At 38.2% G+C, this 19445-nt stretch overlaps 1 protein-coding gene and 2 pseudogenes across 1 annotated transcript; 1 reads left to right on the top strand and 2 right to left on the bottom strand.

The window, feature by feature from the left end:
- Positions 1-1719: 1719 nt before the first annotated feature.
- On the bottom strand, positions 1720-2454 carry LOC102973695 (hepatoma-derived growth factor-related protein 3-like; annotated as a pseudogene).
- A 6236-nt stretch (positions 2455-8690) lies between these two features.
- On the top strand, positions 8691-18526 carry LOC102973420 (ankyrin repeat domain-containing protein 6-like). The gene is given in 4 exon segments (XM_024120377.1): positions 8691-9090; positions 12061-12077; positions 16968-17490; positions 17493-18526. Coding segments are annotated over 4 exon segments (1974 nt in total).
- Positions 9577-10611, bottom strand: LOC112063981 (hepatoma-derived growth factor-related protein 3-like; annotated as a pseudogene).
- Positions 18527-19445: the final 919 nt, after the last annotated feature.

Raw genomic sequence — 19445 nt, 5'->3', positions numbered from 1 at the left:
GAGCACAGGCTCCGGAAGCGCAGGCTCAGCAGCCATGGCTCACGGGCCCAGCAGCTCCGCGGCATGTGGGATCTTCCCGGACCGGGGCACGAACCCGTGTCCCCTGCATCGGCAGGGGGACTCTCAACCACTGCACCACCAGGGAAGCCCCATTCCTATGATCTTTTAATGAACTTTCCATATTTGGAAGTGTGAGTGGGTATAACAGAGGAAAATCAATATTTGCTAAGTAAGAGAAACAGACCAAAAATCCAGCCGCCTCCTCAGAGCCCGGGAAAGGTAAGTGGACTGGCGCTTTCATGCCCTCAGCTGCCATCATCACTACCACCACCACTACCATCATCATCATCAATGGCCCTCAGCTTTTAGTGCCACTCATGTTTTTCCTTCATGTTATTTACTAGCTCTTCACCAAAATAAGAAAACCAAAAGAAAATGGGGTCCAAATCAATGCATGGATAATGTCAAGTGTGTGAATTTAGGGTCCACTGAACTGGTAAGTATCTTAGACGTGCAAGCAATCATGTAGCCAATTCCTCTCCCTCCCGGCAGTGTTTAAAAAAACCCTAAAACCCATAGAGTGTTTAAAAAAAAAAGAAAAAGAAAACCCTCACCTGCATTTGATTCTATTGTCAATTTGCTGTAAACAATTTTTGCTTTAATATATGAATTACATTAATACCCCACATTACATATATGAAGCCAAATTACACTAACCTAGTTGTTTACAACCTCAAACCTTACTCCCAGTATACATTCCACTAAATTTATTCTGTAAAAACAATACTTTTTTTGTTTTTGATTTTTTTTACAGTAAACTTTTCAGCTACAAACCTTGAATATGTGAAAGATGTTCCAAGGACAAGCATAACAGGATTGATAAAACCCAAACTAAATGTGTTCTCACAGTATAAGCTGGCATAAAAATAAATAAAATTTTCTATTATCACAATTGCAACAATAATGTACACATAATAATGGTTTGTGGATGAGTATTAACTATGCTAATTCTAGTTCCAAAAGAAAACAACAGATCGTTTTTAAAAGTCTGTATTTAAAAGTCAATGCTTTGTCTTACTTCCCAAAGGGCTACTGCTGATTCCAGCTTTAAAATGTAAAGTATCAAACTTGAGTAATTAGCTCAAATTGTATTGAGATTGGGAAAAAATAAATCTTTGCCTTGTTTTGGAGTAACACAAAAGACTCATTAACTTCACATATAGAAACTGAGTTTGTGTACGTTAATAACATGAGTTTTGAGAAGTATACGTTGTCAACTAGCTATTTCTAATACAGAATAGATATTTTACAATACGATTAAACTTTACACATGGCCTCAAAACTGAAGAACAATTTTAAGTTCATCTTCAGTATGCCAACATTATGTATCTAGGAATTGGTTCCTGGGTTCTGTCACAGAGAGGAAATCCCTTAAGCATTATATTGAGTGGTCATTTAAAAAAATGCTAATTTATATTTAACTTAGTGTTTGGTGATGGTGGAGAAAAGGCAGGAGAGTGATGAACATAACTGCCTTGATAAAGGATCCTAGACTTGTATAAACTTGTGCAAAAATCTGGATAAACCTTAGCAGTTAAGGGCAACTTCATGCAACCAAATAACATGAAATTAAATCAGTAACTTTAAAAAAGGCTAAAATGTCTTTTTTCCCCCAAACACAACAGAGAGGAATGTGAATAATGTACATACAAGCTGGGGTTCTGTCAATGACAACAAGGGCTATGTGTTGGTTCATATCAAATCCAAGAATATTAGACAACCAAACGTATAACCTTCTTGTGGTTTTCTTAATATGCAGCATTCATTATGGTAGTTAGGTCCCTTCACTGGTTTTTTGCAAGTCTGAAGTTGTGTTTCTTGTGTCATTGCCAGCATCTCCACCCTCAGAGCTGCTTTTATTTTCTTCTTCTTTGCAGTCCTTGTCATCTTCATCTCCTGGAGATTACTGGGACTGTTTAGAGGATTTCTTTGAAGTGTATGACTTCTTCCGTTTCGAGCCTGCTTTTTCATTCTTTCTTTGAAGAATGCCTTTTCCATCTTCTTCCACTCTATCACCTTCTTCCTCACTGCTTGCCTCGGCAGTATTCCCGCCTTCTCCCTCGGTTTCTGAAGAGTTCTGTTGCTGAATTGCCTGGTACCCAATAAACTTTACTCCTGGGTTATTTTCTATTTCCTACAATCCTTCATTAAATCCTTTCCGTTTGTTTGACTTCCCAAACTTGTCTTTGTATTCCTTATAAGGGAAAAGGTCTTTGGGACCTAGAAATGCAGTTTCATGGGTGCCAAAAAAGAAGATAGGATACGTATTTGCTGGAGGCTTCACACAGCTCCTTCTGGGAGTTCCTCAATCCGGGTCGGCCAGTGCGGGTAGCCCTTCATCTTGCCGAAGACCAGGTCGCCCGCCTTGTACTCGCGGGGCCGAGGACGCGCCATCTGGGCCGCTCCCCTTCCTGGTCGTCCGTGGGCTCCGCGAAGATGTCGGGGGGGCCGCCCCTCCGCGGGCTCGAGCCGGGCGGGCGGGCGGACGAGCTGCCGCTCCGACGAAGGGAAGCGGCGGCGAGGCGGTATAATTGCTTATCAATTTTAGAATCAGCTTTTCGGGATCCTTTAAAAATTCTGCTTGTTTACTGACTGAAGTGCATTGAGTTTTATTATAATTGTAGGGAACTATATATCCCTGCAATCTTAGTCTCAAATCCAATAACGTTTTCATTGTATTTAAATTTTTTAAAATAATTTTGATGGGAGTTTTAAAATGTCAGCCAAGTCCCAAGAGACTCCCTAATCCACTCATAGATCCTTTATATGTGCTCTTCTCTCCGCTAGGAAGATCCCCCCATCATATTTTGCCCAGCTTATTTCTACTTTTCATATATGGCTCATTTTAATACTTATTTTCTCAGGGATACCATTTCTTTAAAACTAACTATATAAATTACCCCTATTCATGTTCAGTAAGTATCATATATTAAAATATTGCTCTTAAGACACATGGTACCCCAAGGGTCATCATTCTTGAAAAAGTAGAGTATACTAGTAAACACACTTAATACATTTTCAAGGGTTAATTTTACTTTGTATCTTTTCTACCCTCAAATGCTCTCAAAAAAGACATGAAGAGGTAAATATTCAAGTTTGTAAAATATAAGCTCAAGAAAAACATAGTACTATGCTGACTGCTTACTATGTGCCAGACAATTGGCACATAGAGCTAAATATTATATATATTTTACATAATTATATAATATATAAATGTGTTATATGTAATGCCAAAATTATAGAGGGCTCATTTCCTAGGAGTTTCACATATATTAATTAATTCAATCATTATGACAACTCTATGAGGTAGATGCTATTATTATCATGCCTAGTTTATAAAAACTGAGAAAAAAAGGAATTAATTGTTCAGGTCACACAGCTGAAAAGTGGTGAAGCTAATATTTAAATCCAGCAGTGTGGTTTGAAGTCTGCACTTTTAATTATGCACTTACATCTGTGCTTATAAGTTCCATATTATTTAATATGCACAATAATCTGACATAGTAAATCATTACATTGAAATCATTATCTAAATGAGGAATCTCAGAATTCATTTCCAAAATTTTCAAAGGGCACATAAATTTCTGAGGCAAGTATTTAGAGTTGTCTAACTTTATATTTTATATGCCAATCGTTATTAGATAAATGAGAGGAACTCCATGTTATATTATGTATTATATCATGTAAAATATGGTAATAAAAGCACAGCAATTTAATTGATTTCTAGATAATTTCAAAATATACTATTCAATCGTTGTTTCTACTAATATATGCATTTTTCTGTTTGACCACCAGGATCCAAACTGATATTTTCAAAGACTTCTCCATTATGGAACAATACAGGTGATCTTAAAAAGAATGTCAATTAACAAGGAAAACAGATGAAATTTCAAAACCTATTTTTAGCAACTTTTATTAATTTATGTTTACTCTCACAATTATTATAAGGTTACAAAGGAAATATTTAAGTGGTATCTAATTCAGTGATTGAATATTAGATTCCCTAAATGTGGTCTAAATATTAAAGATGCTAAAAGATTATGAAATGTAAAATTTTTAAGTGTGCTGAGCACAAAGCTGACTTCCTTAAATCACTCAGAGAAAAGCTATCTAAATCCAAACTCTTTTGCTCATGTCTGTTCTGAAGTATGAAATCTGAGCAAAAAATAATAGCATTAAGAATTACATTAAAATTTAATAAAGTGTTCTGCCTTTTCAGCAAGGATTTGCTTTGAAGTAAAGCTATTTAAGGGCTTACATATTGCCACAAAATTATTATTAAAACATTCTTTGAAGTTCCAGATGCTTGTAATTCCAGAAACTATACTTTGACATGGTATAGAACAACTTAAGTCATTTTAAGAATTTACTGTAAAGTCTAAACTGTCAAGGGGTTCTCAAATTTAAGTATATTTTTCACTCATAGACAAAAAAGTACAGCTTTTTCATCTATCTTTTATAGTCATTCTATCTCTTAATGCAGAAAAGCACATGGGATATTAATGGCAGATAAGCAATAACAGCATAATCTTAGTTTACTAAGTAATGTCAGAAGATAAAACAACAGCTAAGAGAAAAATATATTCATGTTGAAAAGCAAAAGTAGTAAACAATCTTTATCTTAAAAAAGAAAGGGTTTTCTGTGGAATACACGAGTTATACCTATTTTTAGTATTCTTGACTAAATATCTGTATTCTCGATTAAATATCTGTATTCTCAAGTTTGTTTTATCCCTAAGTGTAATCTTTACATTTTTTCCACATGTTTTACTATGAAAATTTCCATAGATACAGAAAAGTTAAAATAATCACTTAGTGTATATACCATATACCCTCCACCTCTTCTAAAATGGTCAGATTTCGATATGTTTGCTTTATGATCCACCTATCATTCTTCAAACTGTGATATATCTGTCATTCTTCAGTCATCATATTTTGATGTTTTTCATATACATGAAGGACGTATTTTGATGTATTCATGTATTTCCATATACTTTAGAATGCATACATAAAATTGAGTGTAATGTTCTTGGGAGCAAAATTTATATGCAGTGATATACACAAAACTTAAGTGCATCTAAGTATAATTTCAAGGCACCTTGGTCTTTCTTGTTTCTGCTCTAAGTTTTACATCCTTATTCTACACCAGATGTCCCTGTTTCACTATAGTTCATATATTCTAAATGCCACAAATCGCAAAGAATCCTGTTGTTTCCCTAGCCCTTAGCCAATATGCTGCTTATTCTTATCAGGATACTAATATGTCATTTAGCTTTGTACTAGGCTGTTCTCTGTCACATTCTTACAGGAATATTGAACCAAAGCAGGCAGCCATCAGCATTTAGTAGTAACAGAAGAAAATAGATACAAACACAAAAATGCCAAAGCATAAGATAATCCCTAAATGAAAGGTCATTTATAATTTGGGTATACAAAATTGACATTACTAAAATTAATAATCGGGACTTCATACATAGGATCTATTTTTCTGACAAAAGATAGCCTACCTGTACCTGGGTTGTATTAAAATGTGCTATTAAAGACAACATTGTTAGCCTAAAGGCATGGTACATTGCTAATGTGAAATGTTGCCTTAGGTTTACAAATGATAACACTTGACTGTTAACAGGCTGCCCTATAAAATCAATTACCTCTGCTCTAAATAAAATTTTAGTGGCTTTATAAATAATTTAAACTAAGGGCTATATAGTACCTGAATATTTCCATCTCCCTCAAGAATAGTTTTGTCATTGCAGTCTTATGTCTTCATTAAAGGGCATTTTTTCATAGAGTTAAAAAAGTGTTAAAACAGTGCATAAAATTTTAATATCTACAAAACATGTCACTTCTTTAATTCTATAGACAGTCCTACATTTGACAATGTTAACGTAATTTAGGAGCCAAACCACCCCATCACAATTCTTTCTATGTGTTTAGGGGAGCTCACAATATATATGAAAAATATCGCTATCACACTATATGTAAAAAATGTGTTCCAAGATATCAGAGTGACTCAAACTCTTAGTGAATACAAAACACCATTAGGTGAAACCGTAGTTTGCTTATGTGCATAATATGAGCTGAATAATAATGTAAGTATGATGATCCATCTCTTATGCATTATCAATAGTTGAATGATGCCAAGGAGTTAGACAAGGGCCATTTACAAATAAAATACTAAACTTAACGTTTATGAGTTAATTTCAAAAGGGAATATTCACAGGATTTAGAAGTTAAATAGTTGGTATTTTATGAATTCTAATTCTTCATAACCATTTTTCTTTGCAATTGTTTACTTTTCACTTATTATAAAAACAATAGCAATTCCTAAACATGAATCAAGTAGTCTTGACCATGAGACTGAGCTCCAGGCTTCAGTTTTCATGTTTGTGGTAGTCAGCCCAGAATTTTAAGTATGCAGTCTCTTTCACCATTGTAATCTATTGAGTGTAATAAAATCTAAAAGTCATTATTTTACTCCTGCTATGAAGCTCCCACATTTCAAAACTATTAAAATCAAACAATCTTCATCTTGTCAAATAATACCAAAATGTGTGGAACAAAGTGGTGTCAAATAAGGTAATACAAAGAGAGGAGGATAACAATTGTTCATATACCCATAGTTTTATTCCAACTGGGGACAGTAGTGTAGTAGTTTTATTCAAAAGTAAGTTATGATAATAAAACTTCCTTACTATCATTTTCCTTAAAATAATAAAATTGAATATTCACTAATAAATAATTGAAAAGAAATGTGTCCTTCCAGAAAATGTCCCAGCAAAACATTTAAAATTAACTATTATGTAAAGCTACGTAAAGCTACGTAATAGCTTTCTGCCTTTTAACTTTACTATGTTTATTCAGCAATGTTCTTCTAGGCAATGTGGCATTTCATTTTTAGGGAACAGCAGGAAGAGTTGTAGGAGGTGAAGCCCTATATGTTAATAGAAACTATAAAATAGACCAGAAATTAAAATGCTACTCATTCATCCATTCACACCTTTATCCTGAAAATGGTCTCTTGATTTAGTCTGTAAATGGATTTTGTAGTAAATGCCAAGGCAAACTACCCTGCCTCAGAAGTTGATTTATTCATGAACCAAACCTAGAGACATGGTCTGGCCCAGTTCAGCCTGGGAAGGAGAGTGCACATCTGGATGGAAGTGGCCTTTGCCTAAGAGCCTGGCATTCAGACAGTGGTCTGACCCTAAATATTATCCCTCCTCTGTCCTCTCTTTTCTGATAAAACTGCTTAGGATTTTAATTTCTCTTTTTTGAGCATTCATAATTGATAAATAATTATGTTATAGTACTCTTGCGGATATTTGTGAGCTAAAAGGTAAAGTATAAGGCTGTTTTGACTTACACATACCATCACTGACTCCATTTTACAGCTTCATCTTAGGCCTGCAGTCCTACCACTCTCCCCTTTCTGGGTGACTGAGCTTTAGCCTACTCACAAAGAATGCCCCCAAGCCAGATAAATTTCCAATCAACTTTTACACTTGCCTTCATCTGATATGAAAACAGAAAGAACGTCTTTTGCTAATGAAGATGGTTATTGGTCATGAGACCCCCAAGTTCCATTTAGTACCAGACATCCTTCTCCTTGGTAGTCAGATTCTATTTTTAGCTTTGGCCTCTTCACAGTCCCTAGCACTCCTTTTGGCAGATGGGCATGCAGCTGCAAATGCCTCTGGATCCTTGTCTGCCTGATCCTGCCTGTATGTAAGTTACCCACAATAAACTTCATAATTGAACTTTATGGAGTTGCCTGCCTCGTTTTTTGGTCTTAAAGTTACTTCTCAGTTCAAACGATATTATTCAATATCTCCTCATTATTCAATGCCTTTCAACATTACTCAAATTGCTCTGAAGCCAACTGAATGGGTCTAAATCCTGGCTCTACCTTTTGCCATCAGGTGACATTAAAGAACGTCTCTGTTTTCCTATCTGTAAAAGCAATTACAAGTATAGGACTTACCTCCCAGAGCCATTGAGAGGTAAATAAAAATGTTGTTTTTAACACTTAGGAGACAGTCAGGTCCATAGCATGTACTAACTCTTTAAGGCAGAAACTGAACATGAGCTTTGGTCTTTAGATCTTAATATAGTGGACATGACCTCATGTAATTTTATATTTTTCTTATCCTTCTTTCTGCTGAACTTGCAAGAGAATATGTTTGTTTAGAGGGCTCTTAGAGGATGATTTTCTTTAAAATAGGCCTCAAGTTTAGAAGAGGATCTATAGATCTTTAGACCCTAGATCCCTGAAACACCCCTGAGGCTTCAGGAATAAGCAAAAGAGGCCTGTATATGGATTTGCTGATTGATGAAGAAGTTGACAAGCATTTTTACTCCTTTGAAATCACATGTTCATTTAGCATCTCATCCCCCAGGAGCTTATACTCTAATGAGAGCCAGAGACAAAGCAAATATTAGAAAACAATATGATCTTGGAGGCGCCGGGCATCCTGACTGCAGAGGTCCCAAAGATGGCATAGTGATGAAGGCACCTTCCAATGATCAGAGAATCTTTACCCAAGGGTACCTGCCTAGGCCTGTGGCATCACCTTGAGCCAAAGAAACTTGTCTACCACTTCCCCGAAAACGTCTTTCTCTCCTAATTCATGAGCCAGCAGGATGCGGTTGCCGGGCTTTCAGAACGCCTGCTCATAGATGCGTACAAAGGCCAGGCGGAGAATGTGTTTCAGCTCATCAACAAGGGCACCAAGGTAGCCTTTACCAAGCATGGCTGGACACCCCTGCATCTTGCTGCCAATAAGGGCCATCTTTCTGAGGTCCAGATCTTGCTGAAGGCGGGCTGCGACCTCGATGTCCAGGACAATGCTGGAGACACAGCACTTTATATTGCTGCTGCCCTAAATCACAAGAAGGTGGTTAAAATCTTGGTGGAAGCCGGAGCATATGGGACCATTGTCAATAATGCAGGCCGGACTCCACTGGAGACTGCCCACTACCACAATAATCCGGAAGTTGCTCTCCTCCTCACTAAAGTGCCCCAGGGAAGTGTCTTAGCAGGAGACACCCATAGCAGGGAACAGGCTGTACCCAGAAAAGAAGAGTCCAGAGAAGATTTCCTGTCCGCCTCCCCGCAGCCCAGAGCAAAGGACAACAAGCAGAAAAAGTCAAGGCCCAATGTGTCAGCGTTTTCTGACTCCACCCCACCAGCAGACCAGCAGCCCTGACAGCAGAAGAACTCGCGCACTCACAATCACCCTAAAAAGAGGCCCAGGCAACGCTGTTCGCCCCCATCCCCCATGAGTTCAGAGCATACCAGCTCTACACGCTGTACCGGGGCAAGGACGGCAAAGTGATGCAGGCGCCAATAAATGGCTGTCGATGTGAACCCCTGATCAACAAGCTGGAGAATCAGTTGGAGGCAACTGTGGAGGAGATCAAAGCAGAGCTGGTGTCGGTTCAGGATAAGATGAACACGAAGCTGGGGCACATGGAGAATAAGGCCCAGCACCAAATAAGTGGTCGCCATCGTCCTCATGGCGTGGTGTCCTGGCAGAAAATGAAATCAGACCTCAGTACACCTTTCTGTTCTGTAGACTCTGCCCTGAGCATATCAGGCAGGCTGTCAGGGAAGAGACCTGTGATTTCTTTTTTTTTTTCTAACTTTATTTCTTTATACAGCAGGTTCTTATTAGTTACCTATTTTATACCTATTAGTGTACATGTCAATCCCAATCTCCCAATTCATCCCACCACCACCCCACCCTCCCGCCGCTTTCCCCCCTTGGTGTCCATACATTTGTTCTCTACATCTGTGTCTCTTTCTGCCCTGCAAACTGGTTCATCTGTACCATTTTTCTATATTCCACATATATGCGTTAATATACAATATTTGTTTTTCTCTTTCTGATTTACTTCACTCTGTAGGACAGTCTCTAGATCCATCCACGTCTCTACAAATGACCCAATCTCTTTCCTTTTTATGGCTGAGTAATATTCCATTGTATATATGCACAGCCTCAGAGCTGCTTTTATTTTCTTCTTCTTTGCAGTCCTTGTCATCTTCATCTCCTGGAGATTACTGGGACTGTTTAGAGGATTTCTTTGAAGTGTATGACTTCTTCCGTTTCGAGCCTGCTTTTTCATTCTTTCTTTGAAGAATGCCTTTTCCATCTTCTTCCACTCTATCACCTTCTTCCTCACTGCTTGCCTCGGCAGTATTCCCGCCTTCTCCCTCGGTTTCTGAAGAGTTCTGTTGCTGAATTGCCTGGTACCCAATAAACTTTACTCCTGGGTTATTTTCTATTTCCTACAATCCTTCATTAAATCCTTTCCGTTTGTTTGACTTCCCAAACTTGTCTTTGTATTCCTTATAAGGGAAAAGGTCTTTGGGACCTAGAAATGCAGTTTCATGGGTGCCAAAAAAGAAGATAGGATACGTATTTGCTGGAGGCTTCACACAGCTCCTTCTGGGAGTTCCTCAATCCGGGTCGGCCAGTGCGGGTAGCCCTTCATCTTGCCGAAGACCAGGTCGCCCGCCTTGTACTCGCGGGGCCGAGGACGCGCCATCTGGGCCGCTCCCCTTCCTGGTCGTCCGTGGGCTCCGCGAAGATGTCGGGGGGGCCGCCCCTCCGCGGGCTCGAGCCGGGCGGGCGGGCGGACGAGCTGCCGCTCCGACGAAGGGAAGCGGCGGCGAGGCGGTATAATTGCTTATCAATTTTAGAATCAGCTTTTCGGGATCCTTTAAAAATTCTGCTTGTTTACTGACTGAAGTGCATTGAGTTTTATTATAATTGTAGGGAACTATATATCCCTGCAATCTTAGTCTCAAATCCAATAACGTTTTCATTGTATTTAAATTTTTTAAAATAATTTTGATGGGAGTTTTAAAATGTCAGCCAAGTCCCAAGAGACTCCCTAATCCACTCATAGATCCTTTATATGTGCTCTTCTCTCCGCTAGGAAGATCCCCCCATCATATTTTGCCCAGCTTATTTCTACTTTTCATATATGGCTCATTTTAATACTTATTTTCTCAGGGATACCATTTCTTTAAAACTAACTATATAAATTACCCCTATTCATGTTCAGTAAGTATCATATATTAAAATATTGCTCTTAAGACACATGGTACCCCAAGGGTCATCATTCTTGAAAAAGTAGAGTATACTAGTAAACACACTTAATACATTTTCAAGGGTTAATTTTACTTTGTATCTTTTCTACCCTCAAATGCTCTCAAAAAAGACATGAAGAGGTAAATATTCAAGTTTGTAAAATATAAGCTCAAGAAAAACATAGTACTATGCTGACTGCTTACTATGTGCCAGACAATTGGCACATAGAGCTAAATATTATATATATTTTACATAATTATATAATATATAAATGTGTTATATGTAATGCCAAAATTATAGAGGGCTCATTTCCTAGGAGTTTCACATATATTAATTAATTCAATCATTATGACAACTCTATGAGGTAGATGCTATTATTATCATGCCTAGTTTATAAAAACTGAGAAAAAAAGGAATTAATTGTTCAGGTCACACAGCTGAAAAGTGGTGAAGCTAATATTTAAATCCAGCAGTGTGGTTTGAAGTCTGCACTTTTAATTATGCACTTACATCTGTGCTTATAAGTTCCATATTATTTAATATGCACAATAATCTGACATAGTAAATCATTACATTGAAATCATTATCTAAATGAGGAATCTCAGAATTCATTTCCAAAATTTTCAAAGGGCACATAAATTTCTGAGGCAAGTATTTAGAGTTGTCTAACTTTATATTTTATATGCCAATCGTTATTAGATAAATGAGAGGAACTCCATGTTATATTATGTATTATATCATGTAAAATATGGTAATAAAAGCACAGCAATTTAATTGATTTCTAGATAATTTCAAAATATACTATTCAATCGTTGTTTCTACTAATATATGCATTTTTCTGTTTGACCACCAGGATCCAAACTGATATTTTCAAAGACTTCTCCATTATGGAACAATACAGGTGATCTTAAAAAGAATGTCAATTAACAAGGAAAACAGATGAAATTTCAAAACCTATTTTTAGCAACTTTTATTAATTTATGTTTACTCTCACAATTATTATAAGGTTACAAAGGAAATATTTAAGTGGTATCTAATTCAGTGATTGAATATTAGATTCCCTAAATGTGGTCTAAATATTAAAGATGCTAAAAGATTATGAAATGTAAAATTTTTAAGTGTGCTGAGCACAAAGCTGACTTCCTTAAATCACTCAGAGAAAAGCTATCTAAATCCAAACTCTTTTGCTCATGTCTGTTCTGAAGTATGAAATCTGAGCAAAAAATAATAGCATTAAGAATTACATTAAAATTTAATAAAGTGTTCTGCCTTTTCAGCAAGGATTTGCTTTGAAGTAAAGCTATTTAAGGGCTTACATATTGCCACAAAATTATTATTAAAACATTCTTTGAAGTTCCAGATGCTTGTAATTCCAGAAACTATACTTTGACATGGTATAGAACAACTTAAGTCATTTTAAGAATTTACTGTAAAGTCTAAACTGTCAAGGGGTTCTCAAATTTAAGTATATTTTTCACTCATAGACAAAAAAGTACAGCTTTTTCATCTATCTTTTATAGTCATTCTATCTCTTAATGCAGAAAAGCACATGGGATATTAATGGCAGATAAGCAATAACAGCATAATCTTAGTTTACTAAGTAATGTCAGAAGATAAAACAACAGCTAAGAGAAAAATATATTCATGTTGAAAAGCAAAAGTAGTAAACAATCTTTATCTTAAAAAAGAAAGGGTTTTCTGTGGAATACACGAGTTATACCTATTTTTAGTATTCTTGACTAAATATCTGTATTCTCGATTAAATATCTGTATTCTCAAGTTTGTTTTATCCCTAAGTGTAATCTTTACATTTTTTCCACATGTTTTACTATGAAAATTTCCATAGATACAGAAAAGTTAAAATAATCACTTAGTGTATATACCATATACCCTCCACCTCTTCTAAAATGGTCAGATTTCGATATGTTTGCTTTATGATCCACCTATCATTCTTCAAACTGTGATATATCTGTCATTCTTCAGTCATCATATTTTGATGTTTTTCATATACATGAAGGACGTATTTTGATGTATTCATGTATTTCCATATACTTTAGAATGCATACATAAAATTGAGTGTAATGTTCTTGGGAGCAAAATTTATATGCAGTGATATACACAAAACTTAAGTGCATCTAAGTATAATTTCAAGGCACCTTGGTCTTTCTTGTTTCTGCTCTAAGTTTTACATCCTTATTCTACACCAGATGTCCCTGTTTCACTATAGTTCATATATTCTAAATGCCACAAATCGCAAAGAATCCTGTTGTTTCCCTAGCCCTTAGCCAATATGCTGCTTATTCTTATCAGGATACTAATATGTCATTTAGCTTTGTACTAGGCTGTTCTCTGTCACATTCTTACAGGAATATTGAACCAAAGCAGGCAGCCATCAGCATTTAGTAGTAACAGAAGAAAATAGATACAAACACAAAAATGCCAAAGCATAAGATAATCCCTAAATGAAAGGTCATTTATAATTTGGGTATACAAAATTGACATTACTAAAATTAATAATCGGGACTTCATACATAGGATCTATTTTTCTGACAAAAGATAGCCTACCTGTACCTGGGTTGTATTAAAATGTGCTATTAAAGACAACATTGTTAGCCTAAAGGCATGGTACATTGCTAATGTGAAATGTTGCCTTAGGTTTACAAATGATAACACTTGACTGTTAACAGGCTGCCCTATAAAATCAATTACCTCTGCTCTAAATAAAATTTTAGTGGCTTTATAAATAATTTAAACTAAGGGCTATATAGTACCTGAATATTTCCATCTCCCTCAAGAATAGTTTTGTCATTGCAGTCTTATGTCTTCATTAAAGGGCATTTTTTCATAGAGTTAAAAAAGTGTTAAAACAGTGCATAAAATTTTAATATCTACAAAACATGTCACTTCTTTAATTCTATAGACAGTCCTACATTTGACAATGTTAACGTAATTTAGGAGCCAAACCACCCCATCACAATTCTTTCTATGTGTTTAGGGGAGCTCACAATATATATGAAAAATATCGCTATCACACTATATGTAAAAAATGTGTTCCAAGATATCAGAGTGACTCAAACTCTTAGTGAATACAAAACACCATTAGGTGAAACCGTAGTTTGCTTATGTGCATAATATGAGCTGAATAATAATGTAAGTATGATGATCCATCTCTTATGCATTATCAATAGTTGAATGATGCCAAGGAGTTAGACAAGGGCAATTTACAAATAAAATACTAAACTTAACGTTTATGAGTTAATTTCAAAAGGGAATATTCACAGGATTTAGAAGTTAAATAGTTGGTATTTTATGAATTCTAATTCTTCATAACCATTTTTCTTTGCAATTGTTTACTTTTCACTTATTATAAAAACAATAGCAATTCCTAAACATGAATCAAGTAGTCTTGACCATGAGACTGAGCTCCAGGCTTCAGTTTTCATGTTTGTGGTAGTCAGCCCAGAATTTTAAGTATGCAGTCTCTTTCACCATTGTAATCTATTGAGTGTAATAAAATCTAAAAGTCATTATTTTACTCCTGCTATGAAGCTCCCACATTTCAAAACTATTAAAATCAAACAATCTTCATCTTGTCAAATAATACCAAAATGTGTGGAACAAAGTGGTGTCAAATAAGGTAATACAAAGAGAGGAGGATAACAATTGTTCATATACCCATAGTTTTATTCCAACTGGGGACAGTAGTGTAGTAGTTTTATTCAAAAGTAAGTTATGATAATAAAACTTCCTTACTATCATTTTCCTTAAAATAATAAAATTGAATATTCACTAATAAATAATTGAAAAGAAATGTGTCCTTCCAGAAAATGTCCCAGCAAAACATTTAAAATTAACTATTATGTAAAGCTACGTAAAGCTACGTAATAGCTTTCTGCCTTTTAACTTTACTATGTTTATTCAGCAATGTTCTTCTAGGCAATGTGGCATTTCATTTTTAGGGAACAGCAGGAAGAGTTGTAGGAGGTGAAGCCCTATATGTTAATAGAAACTATAAAATAGACCAGAAATTAAAATGCTACTCATTCATCCATTCACACCTTTATCCTGAAAATGGTCTCTTGATTTAGTCTGTAAATGGATTTTGTAGTAAATGCCAAGGCAAACTACCCTGCCTCAGAAGTTGATTTATTCATGAACCAAACCTAGAGACATGGTCTGGCCCAGTTCAGCCTGGGAAGGAGAGTGCACATCTGGATGGAAGTGGCCTTTGCCTAAGAGCCTGGCATTCAGACAGTGGTCTGACCCTAAATATTATCCCTCCTCTGTCCTCTCTTTTCTGATAAAACTGCTTAGGATTTTAATTTCTCTTTTTTGAGCATTCATAATTGATAAATAATTATGTTATAGTACTCTTGCGGATATTTGTGAGCTAAAAGGTAAAGTATAAGGCTGTTTTGACTTACACATACCATCACTGACTCCATTTTACAGCTTCATCTTAGGCCTGCAGTCCTACCACTCTCCCCTTTCTGGGTGACTGAGCTTTAGCCTACTCACAAAGAATGCCCCCAAGCCAGATAAATTTCCAATCAACTTTTACACTTGCCTTCATCTGATATGAAAACAGAAAGAACGTCTTTTGCTAATGAAGATGGTTATTGGTCATGAGACCCCCAAGTTCCATTTAGTACCAGACATCCTTCTCCTTGGTAGTCAGATTCTATTTTTAGCTTTGGCCTCTTCACAGTCCCTAGCACTCCTTTTGGCAGATGGGCATGCAGCTGCAAATGCCTCTGGATCCTTGTCTGCCTGATCCTGCCTGTATGTAAGTTACCCACAATAAACTTCATAATTGAACTTTATGGAGTTGCCTGCCTCGTTTTTTGGTCTTAAAGTTACTTCTCAGTTCAAACGATATTATTCAATATCTCCTCATTATTCAATGCCTTTCAACATTACTCAAATTGCTCTGAAGCCAACTGAATGGGTCTAAATCCTGGCTCTACCTTTTGCCATCAGGTGACATTAAAGAACGTCTCTGTTTTCCTATCTGTAAAAGCAATTACAAGTATAGGACTTACCTCCCAGAGCCATTGAGAGGTAAATAAAAATGTTGTTTTTAACACTTAGGAGACAGTCAGGTCCATAGCATGTACTAACTCTTTAAGGCAGAAACTGAACATGAGCTTTGGTCTTTAGATCTTAATATAGTGGACATGACCTCATGTAATTTTATATTTTTCTTATCCTTCTTTCTGCTGAACTTGCAAGAGAATATGTTTGTTTAGAGGGCTCTTAGAGGATGATTTTCTTTAAAATAGGCCTCAAGTTTAGAAGAGGATCTATAGATCTTTAGACCCTAGATCCCTGAAACACCCCTGAGGCTTCAGGAATAAGCAAAAGAGGCCTGTATATGGATTTGCTGATTGATGAAGAAGTTGACAAGCATTTTTACTCCTTTGAAATCACATGTTCATTTAGCATCTCATCCCCCAGGAGCTTATACTCTAATGAGAGCCAGAGACAAAGCAAATATTAGAAAACAATATGATCTTGGAGGCGCCGGGCATCCTGACTGCAGAGGTCCCAAAGATGGCATAGTGATGAAGGCACCTTCCAATGATCAGAGAATCTTTACCCAAGGGTACCTGCCTAGGCCTGTGGCATCACCTTGAGCCAAAGAAACTTGTCTACCACTTCCCCGAAAACGTCTTTCTCTCCTAATTCATGAGCCAGCAGGATGCGGTTGCCGGGCTTTCAGAACGCCTGCTCATAGATGCGTACAAAGGCCAGGCGGAGAATGTGTTTCAGCTCATCAACAAGGGCACCAAGGTAGCCTTTACCAAGCATGGCTGGACACCCCTGCATCTTGCTGCCAATAAGGGCCATCTTTCTGAGGTCCAGATCTTGCTGAAGGCGGGCTGCGACCTCGATGTCCAGGACAATGCTGGAGACACAGCACTTTATATTGCTGCTGCCCTAAATCACAAGAAGGTGGTTAAAATCTTGGTGGAAGCCGGAGCATATGGGACCATTGTCAATAATGCAGGCCGGACTCCACTGGAGACTGCCCACTACCACAATAATCCGGAAGTTGCTCTCCTCCTCACTAAAGTGCCCCAGGGAAGTGTCTTAGCAGGAGACACCCATAGCAGGGAACAGGCTGTACCCAGAAAAGAAGAGTCCAGAGAAGATTTCCTGTCCGCCTCCCCGCAGCCCAGAGCAAAGGACAACAAGCAGAAAAAGTCAAGGCCCAATGTGTCAGCGTTTTCTGACTCCACCCCACCAGCAGACCAGCAGCCCTGACAGCAGAAGAACTCGCGCACTCACAATCACCCTAAAAAGAGGCCCAGGCAACGCTGTTCGCCCCCATCCCCCATGAGTTCAGAGCATACCAGCTCTACACGCTGTACCGGGGCAAGGACGGCAAAGTGATGCAGGCGCCAATAAATGGCTGTCGATGTGAACCCCTGATCAACAAGCTGGAGAATCAGTTGGAGGCAACTGTGGAGGAGATCAAAGCAGAGCTGGTGTCGGTTCAGGATAAGATGAACACGAAGCTGGGGCACATGGAGAATAAGGCCCAGCACCAAATGCAGGTTCTGGACCAGCTGATGGTCGATCGACTCTCAGCAGAGAGGACGGAGTGCCTGAACCGCCTGCAGCAGCACTCAGACTCGGAGAAGCACGAGGGAGAGAAACGGCAGATGCCCTTGTTGGATGAATTAAAAACTTGGTGCATGTTAAAGTTTCAGAATCTGGAGCTGAAGCTTTCTGCAGATTCTGGGGCCTCCAGGACTAAATCCACACCCTCCACTTGCGAATCCTCCACAGGTGTGGATCAGTCAGTGGGGACTGCAGGTCCAGTAGCAGCCTCTGACAGCTCCCCCCAGGTGGCCAGGCCCAAGGAAAAGGCCCTCAGCTCCACAGCCACCCACAGACCCCAGCAGGAGCTGTCTTCCTCGCACTGTACAGGCTCCCGACTGAGGAATGTCAAGGTCCAGACAGCCTCGTTACCCTTGAAAGAGGCAGCCAAATGCGACCCAGAGGCCGGGCCCTGTGTTGACAGAGGCACCCAAACCAAGAAGTCTGGGAAAAGTGGGCAGACGAGGCACCGAGGCCAGCAGCCAGTACCCAGCACCACCTGCAGGCAGCCGCCACCAGTAGCAGGTGGCGAGCAGACTGCCCCTAACATTCGAGACACCTCCCAAGCCCTGGAGCTCACCCACTATTACTTTGAGGCTGTTTCCACCCAGATGGAAAAGTGGTATGAAAGGATGATTGAAGTAGCACGAAGCCAAGCCAGTCAGAAAGCCCAGCAAGACAAGGCCACGCTGGAGGAACACATTAGAAGTTTAGAGGAGGAACTTGCTAAACTAAGGACTAAGGTACACAAGGAAAACTAGGGCCTGGGAAGTGGGACGAGAAAGGATTCCTGGAACTTCCCTGGTGGTCCAGTGGTTAAGAGTCTGTGCTTCCAATGCAGGGGGCGGGGGTTCGATCCCTGGTGAGGGAACTAAGATCACACACGCTGTGTGACCGGGGGTGGGAGGTGGCGACGGCGAGGAAGGATTCCTGAGGATTTCCAGTCCTGCAACTGCAGAAGAGCTATGTCCGAGGTGTCGGTTATTTTATGCATAGCAGAACTTGCCTTTAAAAAAAAATCACTAATTTCTAAAATGTGCCACACACATGCTTCCTATGCCCTGAAGTTATGAAGACTTCAACAATTAGACTGAAACTAGGGGAAACTTGCTTAGTTTCAGGTTGCATTACAGATTCGAAACCTCAGCCCAAGTTCATCTGAAGTTCAAAAGCTCAGATTAAGCGAGCCGTGCTAAGAAACTGAAGGATGTGTAAGCCTAAACTCTAATATTCAGGATATGAAATAATGTAAATGAAAAGCAAGAAAAAATATGAATCCCTGTGAACTCAAATCAAGCAGTTATTCATATCAACATGCCTGCTGTGCCTGGACAGAGTGTCTTTCTGTAAGAGCTGTAACAGACACGCTGAACCCCCTCCCTCAAGTTCATAGTTCCCCAAATGCTGACGTTTTAACCAGGGGAAAACTCACCAAACAAATTTTGAGGAGAAGGATTTTCATGATGGCACAAGATCCAGTATATCTTAAAATGTTTTGAAAAGTCAGAGTGTATTTAAATAATGGGTTAATTGGCTAATAGCACTGGGAATGTTTGTTAATAATGAACTCAAACGAGAAAGGTTCAAATCATTGGATCATGGTTTCTGTATCTTTCAGCCAAAAGAAAGAAATAGTACAATCAATTAATCATAGTGATTTTAAAGTGGATTAATGGAAAA

Source organism: Physeter macrocephalus, chromosome 1 (assembly GCF_002837175.3).
Source record: "Physeter macrocephalus isolate SW-GA chromosome 1, ASM283717v5, whole genome shotgun sequence".
NCBI lineage: Eukaryota > Metazoa > Chordata > Mammalia > Artiodactyla > Physeteridae > Physeter > Physeter macrocephalus.
Note: the sequence above shows the minus strand (reverse complement) of the source record. Positions and strands in the feature narration are given on the sequence as shown.